This window comes from Erinaceus europaeus, chromosome 15, assembly GCF_950295315.1.
Source record: "Erinaceus europaeus chromosome 15, mEriEur2.1, whole genome shotgun sequence".
NCBI classification, from domain to species: Eukaryota; Metazoa; Chordata; class Mammalia; order Eulipotyphla; family Erinaceidae; genus Erinaceus; species Erinaceus europaeus.
Window position 1 is genome coordinate 15,059,278 of NC_080176.1, and position 17,893 is coordinate 15,077,170.

The window sequence follows — 17,893 nt, forward strand, 5'->3', positions numbered from 1 at the left end:
ATAAAGCTAGGGTCTTCCACGTAAGATACCACCACTGAGCAGCCTCCCTGGGTGAATTTTCTATATACTTAAGGGGAGATAGAAAAGGAGAACGAGAGACACCTGTAGCACTGTTTTATTTATTTATTTACTTATTTATTTTTACCACTTGTGAAGCTCCCCCACTGCAGGTGGTGTCTGAGGGCTAGAACCTGGTTCCTTGCACACTATAATGTGTGTTCTACCAGGTGTGCCATGGTCTGGCCCCAATTTTCTATTCTTTATTTTAGAAAGGGGGAGGGAAGAAAGGGAGAGACTGACACAGAGTGGAGAGACACAAAAGAACTGCTCTTCCTCCATGGAGCTGCCTCAGTGTTGTCTATGGTGCTCCCATGTAGTGCCAGAGGTCAAATATAGGGCCTTGTGTATGGTAAGGACTTGCTCTAATGGGTGAGTCATTTCCCAGTGCCATTTGGGCATTTTTTAATAAGATAAGAAGGTATTTATTCTCTTAGCTTAGAAAATACTAAATCTCTTTTTATATGAAAAGCCTATTATTGCACCAAGCATAAGCTAAGAGCTTAATGGGGGGAGTGAAGGGAGGTATTTCTTACTTTACTCTTGAAAACACACACACACAAATGCACGCACACATGCACATACACTGAGTACATTTCACAGGAAATAAAAACTTTCTTATTTACCAGAACACTGTTCAGTTCTGGCTTATAATGGTGTGGGGGATTGAACGTAGGACATTGGAGTCTCAGGCATGAGAATCTGTTTGCATAACCATTATGCTATCTACCCTCTGCCCGGAAATAAGAATTTTCTTAGAGGTTCACGGACACATGGTCTATTTTGGGAACTGTCAACACTGGACACCCATAATAATTACTTGGGCAGCTTAATAAAATCACAGTGCCTGAGACGCTATCAGACTCAGAATCCCAGGGAAGAGCCCAGGCATGAGCATCTGTTAAAGCTCTTGGGGTGTGTAGTTATTCCAAGAGGTGGGCAGAGGTCTAGCCTGGAGCCAGGGGGAGAGCAACACCCACCTGGTAGGTCTTGGTCTTCATGGCCATCACAGCATTGAGGGGCACCATGAGGATCATCACGACCACACCAGCCAGCACAGAAGGGCCCAGGGTCTAAGGAAGCAAAGCAGAGTCTTAATTCCTTCCAGTCAGAGAGCACTGTCCCAAAGCATGGCTTCCATGGGCAGAGCCACCTGTAACCAACTCTGCAAGTTGAGGGCACAGAGGTGACTTTTACCCCTTAATAAACTCTTAAGATTCTTCACATTTATTCCTGAGCATCTCTCAGGATCTCATGAGCCCTTTACGAGCCCAGAGCCCAGGTGGTATTGCCATGGTAGAATTCTGGACTTAAGTGCATGTGGCCTTGAATTTAATCCCCAGTATCCCATATGGCAGAGTTGTGCGCTGGTTATCTCTCATAGGGAATAAATAAGAAGAAGAAAAAAGAACTTGCACACCCATGATCTCTTATTTCTTATATGAATTTATTTATTTCAGAGAGACAAAGAGGCCACAGTGAAAGAGACCACAGCACAGAAGCTTTGTTCAGTGTAGTGGCGGCTGGGTTCAAAGATGGGTTGTGTTCCAAAGAAACTATTAAACAAACAGAGAGACCCCTCACAGAATGGGAGAAGATCTTCACATGCCATACATCAGACGAGAAACTAATCACCAAAATATATAAAGAGCTCAGCAAACTTAGCACCAAAAAAGCAAATGACCCCATCCAAAAATGGGCAAATGATATGAACAGAACATTCACTACAGAGGAGATCCAAAAGGCTAACAAACATATGAAAAATTGCTCTAGGTCACTGATTGTCAGAGAAATGCAAATTAAGACAACACTAAGATACCACCTCACTCCTGTAAGAATGGCATACATCAAAAACGACAGCAGCAACAAATGCTGGAGAGGACGTGGGGACAGAGGAACCCTTTTACATTGCTGGTGGGAATGTAAATTGGTATAGCCTCTGTGGAGAGCAGTCTGGAAAACTCTCAGAAGGCTAGACATGGACCTTCCATATGACCCAGTAATTCCTCTCCTGGGCTTATACCCCAAGGACTCCATAACACCCAACCAAAAAGAGGTGTGTACTCCTATGTTCATAGCAGCACAATTCATAATAGCTAAAACCTGGAAGCAACCCAGGTGCCCAACAACAGATGAGTGGCTGAGAAAGCTGTGGTATATATACACAATGGAATACTATGCAGCTATCAAGAACAATGAACCCACCTTCTCTGACCCATCTTGGACAGAGCTAGAAGGAATTATGTTAAGTGAACTAAGTCAGAAAGATAAAGATGAGTATGGGATGATCCCACTCATCAACAGAAGTTGACTAAGAAGATCTGAAAGGGAAACTAAAAGCAGGACCTGATCAAATTGTAAGTAGGGCACCAAAGTAAAAACCCTGTGGTGAGGGGTAGACATGCAGCTTCCTGGGACAGTGGGGGGTGGGAGTGGGTGGGAGGGAAGGGTCACATTCTTTTGGTGGTAGGAATGGTGTTTATGTACACTCCTAGCAAAATGCAGACATATAAATCAGTAGTTAATTAATATGAGAGGGGGAAAATCAATTGTATGTCTCAAAGTTTCTCAAAACACAAACTGAATCTTTTTAATATATAGGATGTGTATTTGATATGCGGACTCTCTCAAAATCCTAGACCAAGTAGATTAGAAGCGTCCAAAAGCACAGCTATATACAAGATACTGGGTACTGTACAGCAAACCCTAACAAAAGGACTTTTCAAAGTTAACCCAATTACCAAATAATGGGATGATTAACATTAACTATCGATTGTCTTTTTGAACCCTAAGACAGCAGGAACCTCACATCTCCACTACAGAGCCCCTACTTCCCCCAGTCCTGGAACCCTTGGATAGGGCCCACTTTCCCGTATGCCTCTCCCAATCCATACCAAATAATATTGCATCCGCCGATCACAACCTAACCAACGCAACGATTGCCACCTCAACATGCTTCACCTCAGACTGTGTCCAGAGACTTCACGTGTGGAATGACAACCCTTCAGCTTCATTACTCGGGTGAGACCTTTCCTTTTATAGTACACTCTAATTTCATCTCAGGTGGTTCACTTTCTAACAAAGTCCCATAACCTAGATATACACCAGTTTCTGTGAGAGAGAGCTTATGTTCACACGTATCCATAAACTACTGCAAAATATATACCTGAAAGCAGAAGTACACTAGAGTTTGCAGTGAGTACCTCCCTAACACTTCCTCTCCACTATTCCAAGCTTTGTGTCCATGACTGCTCAACAATTTGTTTGGTTTTGTATGTTAACTCTCTTTTCAATCACCAGGTTCCAGATGCCACCAGGATGCTGGCCAGGCTTCCCTGGATTGAAGACCCCACCAATGTGTCCTGGAGCTCAGCTTCCCCAGAGACACACCCTACTAGGGAAAGAGAGAGGCAGACTGGGAGTATGGACCGACCAGTCAACGCCCATGTTCAGCGGGGAAGCAATTACAGAAGCCAGACCTTCCACCTTCTACAACCCTCAATGATCCTGGGTCCAGGCTCCCAGAGATAGAGAATGGGAAAGCTATCAGGGGAGGGGGTGGGATATGGAGATTGAGTGGTGGGAATTGTGTGGAGTTGTACCCCTCCTACCCTATGGTTTTGTTAATTAATCCTTTCTTAAATAAAAAAAATTTTTAAAAAACCAAAAAACAAAGATGGGTTGTGTGCATGGTAAAGCAGCACACTATTCCAGTGAGCTGTTTCACTGGCCTGAGTTTGCCTAATGAGATCCTTGGAATTTTAGGAAGGTCCTAATGAGAAAACAACACAGTGGATATCTATTTAGCTTGAGGGATATTGGCTGGCATCTGGAAAGATTGGATTTAGGGAGGGTTCCCACCATTCTTGGATTTGGCAAGAACAGTGGGGCTTATACTGAGCAGCCCTGTTCCCTTCTGGGAGTCTAGAAGTTTGAGATGTGCCAGGTAGTCTGTGTGGTCAGCTCAGGCTCCACCAAAACCCAGTTGCAGGGCAGATATAGGGGCTCCCTGGCTGGCAACACCCCACTGATGCTGGCAGAGCCCTAGCTGTTGGAGAACTAAGTATATCCTGCCTGACTCCATTGGGAAAGGATTCTTGGAAGCCTATCCCTGGTTATCCTTGAACTTTGCCCTCTGTGTCTGTACCTTTTGCTAATCTTGCTATAATGAATTAGAGCTGTGAGTCCTCCTGGCCAATCACCAAGCGGTGTGGTCTGGGGCACCGCAAGCACAGGTGCACATGCCAGATGCTCACTGCACCCCCCACCCCCGCAATAAACAGGACATTCACATAGGAAAAGATTATCAATATTGTGTCTAGCTCACCATCAGTTCAGGTCTTGCCATCAAATGAGCTAAGAACTTTCACTTCTCAGATTTTCCTGATTTGGGGGTTTGCAGATAAGAAGTAGTCCTGTTGTTCCATCTGCAGGTAAGGAGACTACTTTTCTGAGAGATTAAGAAGCTAAGACTAACTACAGACACACTGGGGCCAGGGGGGTGGCTTAGCAGGTGGAGCATACACCTTGCATGAGTTAGGCCATGGGTTTGATTACAGGCACCTCATAATTCTAACCATGATGCTCTGCTCTCTCATCCTCTCAATAAAAAAATAAATAAGCAACACAGGCACAACACAGACAGATTAAGGTCCTTTCCAGACCACCACAATAAAGTGAGTACCGCAGTAAACTGAGTCACACTGAATTATTTCCCAGTGTGTATAAAAGCTAGTTAACATGACATTGTGGTCAAAGTGTATGATCGCTGTTGCCTGGCAGTGGTGCACCTGGCTGATCACATAAGTTACCATATGCAAGGAGCTGGGTTCAAGTCCCCAGATCCTCCTGCAAGGGAAAAGCTTTAGGAACAGTAGGGCAGTGCTGCAGATGTCTTTCTCTCTCCCTCTCTGTCTTCCTCTCCCCTCTCAATTTCTCTCTGTCCCATGAAATAAAAGGGGGAAAAAATGAGGGGAAAGTGTATGATAGTGTTACATCTTAAAACTGAAGAAACATCCATTTAAAAATCTTTGATTACTAAAAAAATGAACTCATGTTGGTAGAAAATGGCCCGAGGGAGCTGAGTGGTAGCACAGCGGGTTAAGCGCACATGGCACAAAGCATAAGGGCCGGCGTAAGGATCCCGGTTTGAGCCCCCAGATCCCCACCTGCAGGGGGTCACTTCGCAAGTAGTGAAGCAGGTCTGCAGGTGTCTATCTTTCTCTCTTCTCTCTCGATTTCTCTTTGTTCTATCCAACAACAACAACAACAGCTATGACAATAATAACAATAACAACTACAACAAGCGCAACGACAAGGGCAACAAAGTGGGAAAAAAAGTGTCCTCCAGGAGCAGTGGATTTGTAGTGCAAGCCCCGAGCCCCAGCAATAACTTTGGAGGCAAAAAAAAATTTAAAAAATAAAATGGTTTTGAGAAACTTGCTCAAGGCAGGGATGTCACCAACCTTTAATTTGTAAAAAAAAGAAAAAAAAAATGCATTGTCTACAATAAAGTGCATTATTTAAAAAATGTAAAATGCAATAAAAATAGGTTTCTCTCCACTTCTAAACTGCACAGATCAGAACTGATAATTTGATGGAACGCTGGGTAATGTGACACCATGTCTCCCCCTCCCCTCATGGGAGTACAGAAAAACAGGAACAATCCCTCCCAAGTAGTCACCCTTGAGAAGGAAGCAGTCCCTCTAATTGAGGGGGGAATGAAATGGAAGAGACATTTGCCCCAGTCCAGAAGGATGGGTGGGAGCCTCCTCATGGAGAGGGAAGAGGGAATTCCTGGTGGAGGAAAGGCAACAAATGAGAGAGAGAGAAGTGATCAAGCATCCCTTAACTCCTGCATCCATCCATGCCTAAAGCAGCCTGATCCCTGGGCTTTTCAGTTAATGCACCTACAAAATTCCCCTTATTTGCTTCAACAATTTTAAGATATTTCTAAAGATTTACTTATTGATTTTAATTAATTAGCTAATTAATTAATTAATTGAGAATGAACCTGGGTATATGGCAGTACTAAAGCCAGGAACTCTGAGGACTCAGCTATGCATGTCCTCTGCTCTCATGTTCAGCTATCTTCCCAGCCCTAAGCTGGATTTTTTTTTTTTTTTTGCCTCCAGGGTTATTGCTGGGGCTGGGTGCCTAAACCAGGCATCCATTGCTCCTGGAGCCTACTTTTCCCCCCTTTTATTGCCCTTGTTGTTTTATTATTGTTGTGGTTATTACTATTGTTGTTACTGATGTCATTGCTGTTGGATAGGACAGAGAGAAATGGGAGAGAGATGGGGAAGACAGACAGGGGAAGAGAAAGACAGATACCTGCAGACCTGCTTCACTGCTCATGAAGTGACCTCCCTACGGGTGGGAAGCCAGGGGCTCGAACTGGAGTCCCTGTGCCAGTCCTTACACTTTGCGCCATGTGTGCTTAACCTGCTGCGCTACCCCCAGATCCCCTACTAAGCTGGATTTCCACCCTTGGCAACCAAGAGAATCTTGACCAACACGGGCTGGTGAATAAAAAAAGAGTCTGATTAGCGTGTGGGTGTACACCAAAGCTGAAAAAATATTGTAACACTGAGTGTAGGATGTAATGCTGTATCTGTGGCCATACCACCCTTAATGTGCCCAATTTCTGTCTAATGTCAGGTTGTTAAATAGACACAATGTCAAAAAGAGACTAATGCAAACTGCCAGAGTGAACATTAAACTTAGCTGCTAAGGGGTAAAATGCTCAGGGGTTTCTTGGCTAGCCAGACAGTGAAATGCAGATGGCAGCACAAATGCCAGTGAGCAGCTGAGAAAGTTCAGTGTGTCTCACACAGAACTTGTGTGCCTGAGGCTCCCAGTTTGATCCTGGGTATCGCATGTACCAGAGAGGTGTTCTGGCTTCTCTCTCTCTTTCTACTCTAATAAGAAACAAGTAAATCTTTGGGGAAACAAATATATACCAACAAACCACAGGGCTTCCAACCACCTGAGCCCCCTCCAGCCACAGATGGAGGTCACCCCCACCCAACACCCACCCCCACTGTGCCATGGGGAACAACGACAAACACACACCAGCCACAGGAGGTAGAGGGCAAGGATGACTTGCAGGGGGGCTGACCAGATCATGTTAATGTATGTGGCCAGGTCCATGAACCGCTGTGCGTCCACAGACATGAGGTTGACAATCTCCCCGACGGTGGAAGACTTCCTGGCTGAGTTGGTGATCACCAAGGCCTGTAGGACGAAGGGGAGAGACAGAGAGGGTGAGGGGGAAGGTGGGGAGCTCTGGGCTTTCCTTCTGGACCAAGGGGAGAAAGAAGCAAGTGCTCTATTCTGGAAAGGCCACACCACTTTCTCCTCCCCTGCTGGCTTATCTGCCTTCCCGGCTCCTCCTCCACCTTTTCCTCCTCATCCCAGTGAAGCTGTCCCCTTACACAGGGCACTTGTGTCTACCTTCCCATTGAGCTCTTCAATATGGAAAGGGTCTGAGATCACCTGAACCCAGACTCTCACACTTTAGTGGGCATATTACACACAGGTCGGGGAATATCACACACAGGTCTGGGTGGGCCCGAGCCTCTGCATTTCTAACTAGCAGTGCTGTTAGAGCTCCCAGGTGAAGTCTATGCTGCTGGTTTCCAGATCCCACTGAAGGATCAAGGTCAAGACCAGGCTTTCTCAACTATAGTGCTAAGTTCTCTGTGTGGCTGCTGTTAATATTCTATTTGAGCTCTGTTCTGGCTGAGTGGATGGTTCCTGGCCTAGTGAACAGGGCTTTTGTGCTCATCCTTTCTGAAGGAACTGACTAGCCATCTTGGGCCCTTCCTTTCTCTGAGCCTCTGTGGCAAGGACCCTGCCTGGACTACTGGGTTGGGAAGAGCCGAGAACCAGTTGTCAGGAAAGATATTCTAGCTCATTGGCTCTTAGCTCTGGCTGCAAGTTAGACTCACCTAGAGCAATGGTTTAAACTTGGACTCCCTCAAATCAAGGGTTACTGGTCTACCACCAAAGATATTCAACTGCCCACAGCTGACGCGGGCGCCCATGGACACCCACCCATTCTCCCTGGAAATCAGTCCTTCTAATGCTAATGCCTGAAGGTCAGTCCCTAATGCCCACCGTCATTTATTCACCCTTACCCTACTGCTGCAGAAGCTGGACTGGAACCCCAGCTACCATGCCCACAAGCATGGAGCCAGCAGCAGGAGAGTGGGGCGGCTAGGTGTACCCACCTTGCGGTAGACAGCCCCGATGACAGCAGTCTTGATCCTCATACCGCTGACGAAGCAGATGTGGAAGTACTGGTGCAGCACCAGGGTCTGCAGGCAGGCACTGATGAACAGTAGTGCCGTGTAGAAGTAGCCCTGCCAGCTGGGGGCGCTCTTGTCATTCACGAAGTTGATGAGCAGCCTGCAGAGGAGCAAGCAAGAGGGAGTCAGGGGGACATGACTTGGCACCACATGTTTGGTTTCAGTGCTCTGAGTTTCTCCCAGGCAAGGCAGGTGCTGAGGCTTCTTCCATTGTGAGATGGGCAAACGGACTTATGGGTCTGTGTGGGCTTCCCCTCCACTCAGATGCTCTGAGATGCCTGCTCTGACAGCCCATCTCACCAGCATTGTGTCACCCAGATGACCAAAGAATATGAAAGACAGATGTATGCAGGTGATGAGGAGGAACGTGGTCTCAAAGAGACAGACAGAGAGGAAAAGAAGAGCAGAAAAGGGACTTCCTTCTTGCTGCACTGTTTTTTCTGAGCTTGGGCTCACTCCCTTGCCCCCATCCTTTCCCAAGACAATCTACCTGCCTCCCTGCTTCCAACTCAAGAGAGTTTTTATTACTAGCAGCCAAAGTGATTGCAGTTAAGATGGTGTTAAAGCAAAGCATTAAGCAAACTGGGTGAAATGGAGTCTTGGCTATGTGCCCACTGGCATGGGTCACATGACCCTAAGAGAGTGGGTAGAACCACACAAGTGAAAGATCAAGGACAACAGGTGGTTAGAGGTGGCTCAGTAGGTAGACATGTTATGCAGTCTGAGGCCCCGGGTTCAACCCCTAGCAGTGCATGTGGCCATTAAATAAAATTGCTTTGTCTGTTTTTAAAACAGTGAGAAAAATGGCCAGGTGGGAAGGAAGAGGTCTTACCTCAAGATCTCTGGGCCGGCAAACATCATCAGGTCGTGCAGAGCCTTGAACAAGAAGCTCATGAGGAAGTAGGGCCCGAAAGTCTTGTACAACACCTTGAAAAGGGATGGCTCCCGCTCCTTCTGCGGGGACTTGACAATCAGAGCCTCAGCCTCCTCATTCACATCCAGCTTGGAGTTTGCTTTTGGCTTGTCGGGCTCCTTGGAGGAGTACACAACCTTCACAGGGTGCCTGCAACAAGAGCAGGGGTGGCTGTAGGGCCTACAAGGGCTCAGCCTGCCAGCTGTAGGAGCAAGTTAGAGAACCCTTCCCTCCTCACCCCACCAGAGAGCAGGGAGGGAGGCCCGATGTCACACAGGAAGCTTAGTTCAGTGATTAGAGCACAGGCTCACCACCTCAGCTGACTGTGTGACCTCAGGAGAGTTTCTCTCTCCAGGCTTAGTTTCCTCCTCTGTAAAATAGGAGTAAAATGGAAACAAATTTCGCAGCCTTGTAAGGCTGCTGTGAAAATTAAATGAGCTAATCCAGGTAAAGGGCGTTAGAAAGTGCACATCCAACGAAACCACACTATCAGAACCCCAGCTTGGGGGGGGGGGGGTGAGTAGCTAGCACAGTGAGAATGCACAGGACTTGCATGCCTGAGGCCCCAAGATCCCAAGTTCAAGCCCTAGCATCATTAACTACCTGAGCTGAGCAGTACTCAGGTGTCTATCTCTGTCTTTCTCTTTCAAGATATAATTGAATAAAAATATTTCAAGAAAGAAAGAATCCTAGTTGGTTTTCCTTTTAGATGCAGACAAGCTAGCAGCCAGTCAGGGAGGTGACTCCCTACATGACGGCGGAGGGCTTGGGGTTGATCCCTGGGAAGCATACGTGTGTGTGTGTGTGTGTGTGTGTGGGGGGGGGTGCTCTGGTCTTTCTCCCACTCAAAAAATAAACATCTTTTGTGAAATATCTTCACTGTGGCCTCAGATAGTGTCAAGCCTGAGATCCTAAGTTTGATCCCTGGCACAGCATGTGCCAGAGGGATGTTCTGGCTCTCCTTCCCTCCTTCTTTTTCATAAGTAAAAAAATAGTTAAATAAATAAATAAGCAAGTCTTCACTAAAAGCAAAGCTTCACTAATGCAAGCCAGAGGTATAGCTCACCAGGTAGGGTACCTGTCTTGCCATTTATAAGGTGTGGGGCGAGTTGTGGGACCGCATGGGAGTGCCACAGCATTATGGGGCAGCTCTGGAGCTGTGACATTTATTTTCCCCTCCCTCTATGCACCCACCCACCCATCCATCAACTATCTATCTAAATGAAAATGCAGTGTGGCAGCAATGAAATCACACATGCACAAAGACCCAGCTCATTAAAACAAAACAAAAAACAAAAAAAAAACTTCATTAGAAAAATTGACAGGAGTGGTCTAGGAGATGGTGCAGTGGATAAAGCATTAGGCTCTCAAGCATGAGGTCCCAAGTTCAGACCACAGCAATACATGAACCAGTGTGACATCTTGTTCTTTCTCGCTTTCCTCCTATCTTTCCCATGAATAAATGAATAAATAAATAAATTGACTGGGAAGTTCTAAAATTCAAATAAAAATTCAAGGGATATAGCCAAAAAGTAAGAGAGTGATAGGTTCTGGGGGTCAGGATATAGGCATCTCTGAGATTAGGTGCAACTTTCTGCTGACCACAAAGAAGTATTTCTGTTTCCCACTATCACAGCTCATGTTACTGACTTTCGCAGATTACACACACACACACACACACACACACACACACACACACACCCTTTCAGAAGGCCAGGCAGAGAGGAAGGGAGTGGCTCTGTCTCCCCACTTCCTTCTCTGCACCACTTCCTACACTAAGTCTGGGACCTGAGCCTGCAGGCGCCACCATTGACCCACAGCTGCTTTTGGTGGCAAGGACAGTGGCTGCCAAAGGGAGGAGGAGGGCTCAGGCTGGGAGAGAGATATCACAAAAAGCAGGTGGGCCAAGTAAGGGAATGAAAACATGGGAGTCTTCTGGAGGGGAGAGGAAGAGAGAAGGCAAGAGGAGAAAGGCAAGTTGGAGGGGGAGGAAGGACTGAGTCAGGAGAAGCTGCCCACAACAAGGGACTTGGGAATGGGAAGAAGTGGCAAGCTCACTTAAACTGACATGTAAACGTTCTTTAGCATCAGGGAATGAATCCAGAGCCTGTGCATGTGATATCACCACTGAGAGACCACCCCAGGCCATTTCCCCCCCATTAATTTAGAGGGAGACAGACAAACAGAGAGTAGACAGAGGAAAAAAAACATCACAGCACTGCTCCACCATTCATGGATCTCCCTAGCTACTGTCTGTTCATGGTGCTCTCATGTGGTGCTGGTGTTCAAACCAGGGTTTAATACATGGTAAGGAGTGTGCTATCTCCTGGACTTCTGGCCTAATCCACTTCTGGCCAAAGGTATCCACTAGTCACTCTTCCATGAATGAATTCAGCACATTCCCTGGGGAGAGCCATACCATGGAGAAGTTATGAAAGGAAGACAACAGCACTGGTGGTGGGGACTTGCTAGAGGTGGTGGCATCAAATGCAAATCTTGAATATGAGGGCGCAGACTTGGCTGGGGAGGGAAATGGGTGCAGAAGGATGCATCCAGCAGATGGAAGAAGCGAGTGAGGTGTGACGATAAGGACACTGAAGGGATGAGGCAGGCCTTTGAAGGATGGCAGGAAGCTCAAGGAAGCCAAGGCAGGTAGAAGAGCAGTTCAAGAGAAGCCAGGAGACTTCCGGTGGCTTTGTGTGTTCTTTGTTCAAGAAGCTCTTTCAGGGTTGGGGCAAAGGCTGTCTCAGACTTAAAAAGGCACCCCCTCATCCACTGTGGGACACAGGGCAGACCTGATCTACAACCCAGGAAACACATTTTGCATGCTTCACTGGAGGGTCACACTCTTTATTTGGAGTTAACCTGCATAGAACCCCAGGTTTAGAAACCACGATGGGCGTGGCAAGTCCTGCACCCCACTCTGGGGGGAATCAAGGCTGCTGACAATGCAAATGACTCAAGACCTTTCCTTTTCTTCCCCTTTTATTTCTTTCCTTTCTTTTTCTTCTGCTTTTTTGTGCCTGAAGAACTGAGACCCAAAGGGATCTGTTTTTTACAAATCTGTGTTCTCAGGTTCTGCCAACCCAGGGGACCCAAGGATGGGTGCCACTTGTCATCACTATACATTGAGTCCCACAGTTAGCAGTCTGCAAGGCTTGGCTATCAGGAAGGGTGAAACCCTACCCAAGGATTAGACCTCATCCAGCAGGGAACGTGGGACTCCACTCTGCCTGAGAACCCCCAACTGAGTCACGGACACTGGGCTCAGCACTCAAACCCCTCCTGACTGTGCTGGGCCCAGAGAGATTCCAGCTCAACCCTCCTCCCCTAGGCACCCTCTCCCTGGTCCACAGCCACCCTGCAGGGCCAGTAGCACAATGTCCTCTGCTGACATCCTAGTGGCCAGCAATATGAATGCTCCCAATCCCTACCCACAGCCAGGGCCTCACTAAGACTCACAACCTGGGTGTTCTAGCAGTTCAGGAGAAATCAGGCCTCAAGGCTAGTTTTCCCTGCTGGAAGGTCAGCTGGTCTGAGGGAATGTGCACCTTCTAGGCTGGCCCCCTGCTCAACCAGCTCGAGGAAGTGACCAGCAGGCCTGGGCCATAGCCAGGACAGTAGTTGTGATGGCTTCTCCACATTCTGCCTGGCAGGGAGCACATGGAACTCTACCTGCCTCTCAGTTTAGCTGTGAGGCTAAAACTTGCCTAAGAAACTCTGCCAGACAAGGGGAAAAAAAAAAAAAAAAGGACAATCAAAGTTACATTTGACTTGGGGGTCTGGGGATACACTTCTTTGGCTGAATGCCATAATGTGTTTGATTTGGTGTGTGGAACCTAAACATTTAGAAGAGCAGGATTGTTTGGGATGCCAGAGGTAGGAGGGAGGCAGAGAAAAAAGAGGTGGAGGTAAAGAGGGTGGCATCCCTTGCAGAGCCCCAGGTAAAGCTCTACCCCATTCTTCAGAGGAGCCAAACTCTGGTTCAGAGGGGCAGGGCAACCTGCCCAGGACTTTAAGCTAAAGGGGTTAAATTCTTGGGGAGGTATGACGGTTGGGTAAAGAGCCCTTGGGTATTGCCCACTGTAGTGGGGGACAGAATTCAGGTCAAGAGATCCAGCTCCACCTCCCAGCCCAGGGGATTTCAAAAGTAGCCCAAAGCAGTGAGAGTTAGAATGACTTGAGGGAAAACAACAGCCTCTGTTCCCAGCATTGTACAATGTTTGTAAATAAGCCTTTTTCTTTTGCATAAATGATGGAAATGGAGACACTGACTATTATTGTGAGGGATCAGGTGGCTGGACTCATCGGTCCTATTTCAACGGGCAGGTAAGGAAGTGATGGGTGTCTAAGAGTCAGTCCAGCTTCCCCTGAGGCAGTGGGATTGGCACTTACTTTCTGGACTTGGCACATTCCTTCTTCCAGTTCTTGACCAAAACGGGCACAACTTGCTCTGACGTATCCTCCTTGTTCAGGGACCAGAGGTCAGTGTTTTCCAGGGGCTGGCGGTAGCCTCGGATCATCAACCTGGGGCCAAAACACATGGAGAAGTGATGAGAACCACACCCCTAACACCACCCCATCACCACAGGAGCACAGACCCCCTCTAGCTGGGGACATCCAATCCAGGGTAGCCCAGATGGCAAATGAGAAAGCCCGACCAAGTGGATCATGTCAATGATCCTGTATGTCTCCCAGGAAAAACAGCCCCACATTTTATGGATACACTCAGAACATTTTAGGTGAAGAATACCAAGATAGCTCTAATTTATAATTAAATTTTTTTGTTTGTTTGTTTTTAATATTTATTTATTTCCTTTTGTTGCCCTTGTTTTCTTGTTGTAGTTTTTGTTATTATTTATGTCGTCGTTGGATAGGACAGAGAGAAATGAAGAGAGAAGGGGAAGACAGAGATGAGGAGAGAAAGATAGACACCTGCAGACCTGCTTCACCACCTGTGAAGCGACTCCCCTGCAGGTGGGGAGCCAGGGGCTCAAACCTGGATCCTTACAGCGGTCCTTGCGCTTCATGCCACATGTGTTTAGCTTGCTGCGCTACTGCCCGACTCCCAAAAAAAAATTTTTTTTAAATTGACATGGTGGAGAATGAGACCAGAGTCCAGCTGAGTATCCTCCCTGATCCAATTATTTTCCATTCTTTATTTCTTTGAGTAAGAGAGGGAAAGATAGAGAGGACAGACACCATCATACTCCCCCACCACTTGTGGAGCTTCCCCAGTGCTATGTGGTACAGGGCTTAAATGCTAGGGCCTCATGCACATTATGGCATGTGTTCTACTGCTGAGCTACTCCTGGCCCTTTAAAGCATTCTTAAGTATTTATTTACTGTGAGACAGAGAATGAGAAAGGAGAAGAAGCAGAAAGGGTAAGAGAGAGGGGGAAGGAGAGTAGAAGGACAGAGGGAGAGAGGAAGGTGGGGAGAGAAAGAGAGAGGGAGAGAGAAAAAAAAAAGTGTGGCTCAGGGAGTCGGGCTGTAGCGCAGCGGGTTAAGCGCAGGTGGCGCAAAGCACAAGGACCGGCATAAGGATCCCGGTTCGAACCCCGGCTCCCCACCTGCAGGGGAGTCGCTTCACAGGCGGTGAAGCAGGTCTGCAGGTGTCTATCTTTCTCTCCTCCTCTCTGTCTTCCCCTCCTCTCTCCATTTCTCTCTGTCCTATCCAACAACGACGACAACAACAATAATAACTACAACAATAAAACAACAAGGGCAACAAAAAGGAATAAATAAATAAAATAAAATATTAAAAAAAAAAGTGTGGCTCAGATTTGCATAAAGTATTGCCAGGGACTGAACCTGTAGCTTTTGGGGTCTTGGGCATGTAAGCCCTGTATTCTGAGTTATCTTCCCAGAACAAACAAAAAAGGTTGCCTCTGGTGTTCGTTCATGGCCTTCACCCACATGCCTGCACATGTACTGTTTTTCTAACGGTGAGAAAGTTGACAAAATGCCACTCATGGGAGGAATTCTACTAGAAAGAAAGAAAAAAGAAAGAAAGGAAAGAAGAAAGGAAGGAAGGAAGGAAGGAAGGAAGGAAGGAAGGAAGGGAGAGGGAGGAAGGGAGGGAAGGAAAGAAAGAAAGGAAGGAAGAGAGAGAGAGAGAAAGGAAGGAAGTGATGGGGGAGAAAGAAAGAGGGAGAGAGAGAGAGAGAGAGAGAGAAAGAAAGAAAGAAAGAAAGAAAGAAAGAAAAAGAGGGGGGGCAGGGGTAGATAGCATAATGGTTATGCAAACAGACTGTCATGCCTGAGGCTTTGAAGTCCCAGGTTCAATCCCCTCCCTGCACCACCATAAACCAGAGCTGATCAGTGCTCTGGTAAAATAAAAAAAGAAAAGAAAAAAGAAAAAGAAAGAGTGAGGTGTATTGCACCAAAGTAAAAGACTCTGGGGTGGGTGGGTGGGGGAGAGTACAGGTCCAAAAAGGATGACAGAGGACCTAATGGGGGTTGTATTATGTGGAAAACTGAGAAATGTTATGCATGTACAAACTACTGTATTTACTGTTGAATGTAAAACATTAATCCTTCAATAAAGAAATTTAAAAAAACAAAGAAAAAATAATGAAAATGCATTAAGAAATTAAAAAAAAAAAAAAAGGGTGAGCAGCTAACTCAAGCCAAGATAGTCAAGTTTATGATTGCTCCAAGCTGTGCATGGAGACTCAGCTATTTGTACCACCTGTTTTTATCAAAGTGGGCTCACAAATGTTGAGGACAGATTCTGTGTTTCCAAGACCCCATGCCCAGGGCAGGCAGACTCAGGGCACAATGTGCCCCAAGATGGGAGGGGGGTTGGACGGAGCCAACACCATGGCCCAGCCCCCGGGCCACGCTCTGACCTTACCCTGTGATCCACCAGAAGGTGATCCTGGAGAGAAAGGAAGCACCGAATTCTGGACAAGGGTTCTGCAGAGAAAACATGGGGGGGGTGTTAGGAGGAAGAAATGCACTATCAGACTTTTCTCACAGGAAGCCCCTGGCTGACCCCACTTCCTCCCAGAGGACCTGAGGCCACTCTCACGCCACTGACCACACCAGGAGACCAAGAAAAATCTTGTAGCAATTTCTTGAGTTTCACCCAGCAAATAAATGCCTTCTATTTGCAGAAATAGCCCCAAGTGCCACCCCCCTGCCTCATCTTACAGACCGATAAAAAGCCAATAGGAGCAGCATTACCATGGTTTTCACTGAGCCATTCATTCATTTGTTAATTCACTCATTCATTCGGCAAATGTTTTCTGAGCACCTATGTACCACACTACAAAGTGCTACTGTGATCTATCCCCACAGAATCATATCGGTGTACATTACTGTTGTTCCCATTTCATTTATTCATTCAACAATCATGTTCTGAGCATCTACTATATTCCTGACACATTATATACAATTCTGAGCAAACATAATCCTTCCCTTTAGGAGGGCTGTGGCATATCAAAATAATCACATTGAGAGTAACTATTAAAGTTCTCTAGCAGTTAGCTGAACTCTGAATGTTTTATGAGAATCATGTCGTGTAAGCTTCCTAACTAGCCTGTGAAACATGTCAAAGTGTCTCCTTCCTTTTGCTGCTAAAGAAACAGGCACGGAGTGTGAGATGACTGGCCCCGGATTCCACAGCCAGGAAAGGCAAGACCAGATGTGAGCCCCAAATTGGCAGGCCTCAGAGAGACACGCCAATCAAAGGATCAGATGAACACAAATGCAAAAAATGCAACCTTGACAGAAGCTTCCTTCCGGCTGGATTCACGTGAGCAATGAGGCCATGGATGTCTCTTTCAGGCTCACAGTATGACTGGATTCAGGGATGGGGGCTGATCTAGTTGACAAAAGTCAAGAAGGTGTCCTAGGGGACAGAGAGTCAGCTAGGGAAAACTAAATAATGGAAGAAAGAAAGGCCTGCCTGGCACAACAGTGTGTGCAAAAGCCCTGTGGTGGGAAGAAGTAGGCTGTCCAAGGAAACAAGAGGGAGCCTGCACAGTCTGCACAGAGGCTGTGCAGAGTCTGCATTAGATGTTATGGAAGGCCTTTTGGTCTTCACACCCAGGGCAGTGAGAAGTCCTGGGCAGATTCTAAACAAGGTTTTAAAGACCCTCCTGGGCTGGAGAGGTGGTTCAATAGTTGACAGTATGCCCAGCATGTGTGAGGTCCTGGGTGCCACTCCTGGCACTGGATGGGAGCACCCCGGACAAAATGCATGAGACTCCATGGATGGTGGAATGGAGCTTCAGTCCCCACCTCCTCCGGTAGAAAACATGTGCCTGGGAGGTGACTCAGAACAGAGCACCTGCCTAGTATGCGTCGGGCCCTGGGGTCATATGACAAACAAAGCCTCTTCAGCAGATGAGGCACAGGATGAGCTCCACAGCAACACTGTACAGACAAGGCGAGGGACATCAGCAAAGAGCTGGGGCTACATACAAGGGCAGGCAGACTTTCAGGGCTGGCAGACTTGGGGGCCCGTTCTGAAATGCTAGCTTTAGGGCACAGAGGGGTCCAGTCACCGAGCAGTGATGAGAGGTTTAGCTGAGGCTGTGGCTCTAGGCTCCAGCAGTTTTCAGAGATAAGAATGGTATCAGGAGCCTCATCTGAGAAGATG

The 17,893-nt window shown here is 47.1% G+C and overlaps 1 protein-coding gene across 3 annotated transcripts in view; it reads right to left on the bottom strand.

Annotated features, from left to right (window-relative positions):
* The window catches only part of ABCC1 (ATP binding cassette subfamily C member 1), a 135,091-nt gene that overhangs the window by 51,684 nt on the left and 65,514 nt on the right, over window positions 1–17,893 (bottom strand). For all 3 annotated transcript variants that reach the window (XM_060172909.1, XM_060172908.1, XM_060172910.1), the window contains 6 exons: window positions 16,142–16,203; window positions 13,678–13,809; window positions 9,202–9,432; window positions 8,292–8,469; window positions 7,132–7,293; window positions 1,038–1,130 (listed from right to left, as the gene is read on the bottom strand). In XM_060172909.1, the coding sequence (XP_060028892.1) occupies window positions 1,038–1,130; window positions 7,132–7,293; window positions 8,292–8,469; window positions 9,202–9,432; window positions 13,678–13,809; window positions 16,142–16,203 (858 nt within the window). The remainder of the gene's footprint in view (window positions 1–1,037; window positions 1,131–7,131; window positions 7,294–8,291; window positions 8,470–9,201; window positions 9,433–13,677; window positions 13,810–16,141; window positions 16,204–17,893) is intronic.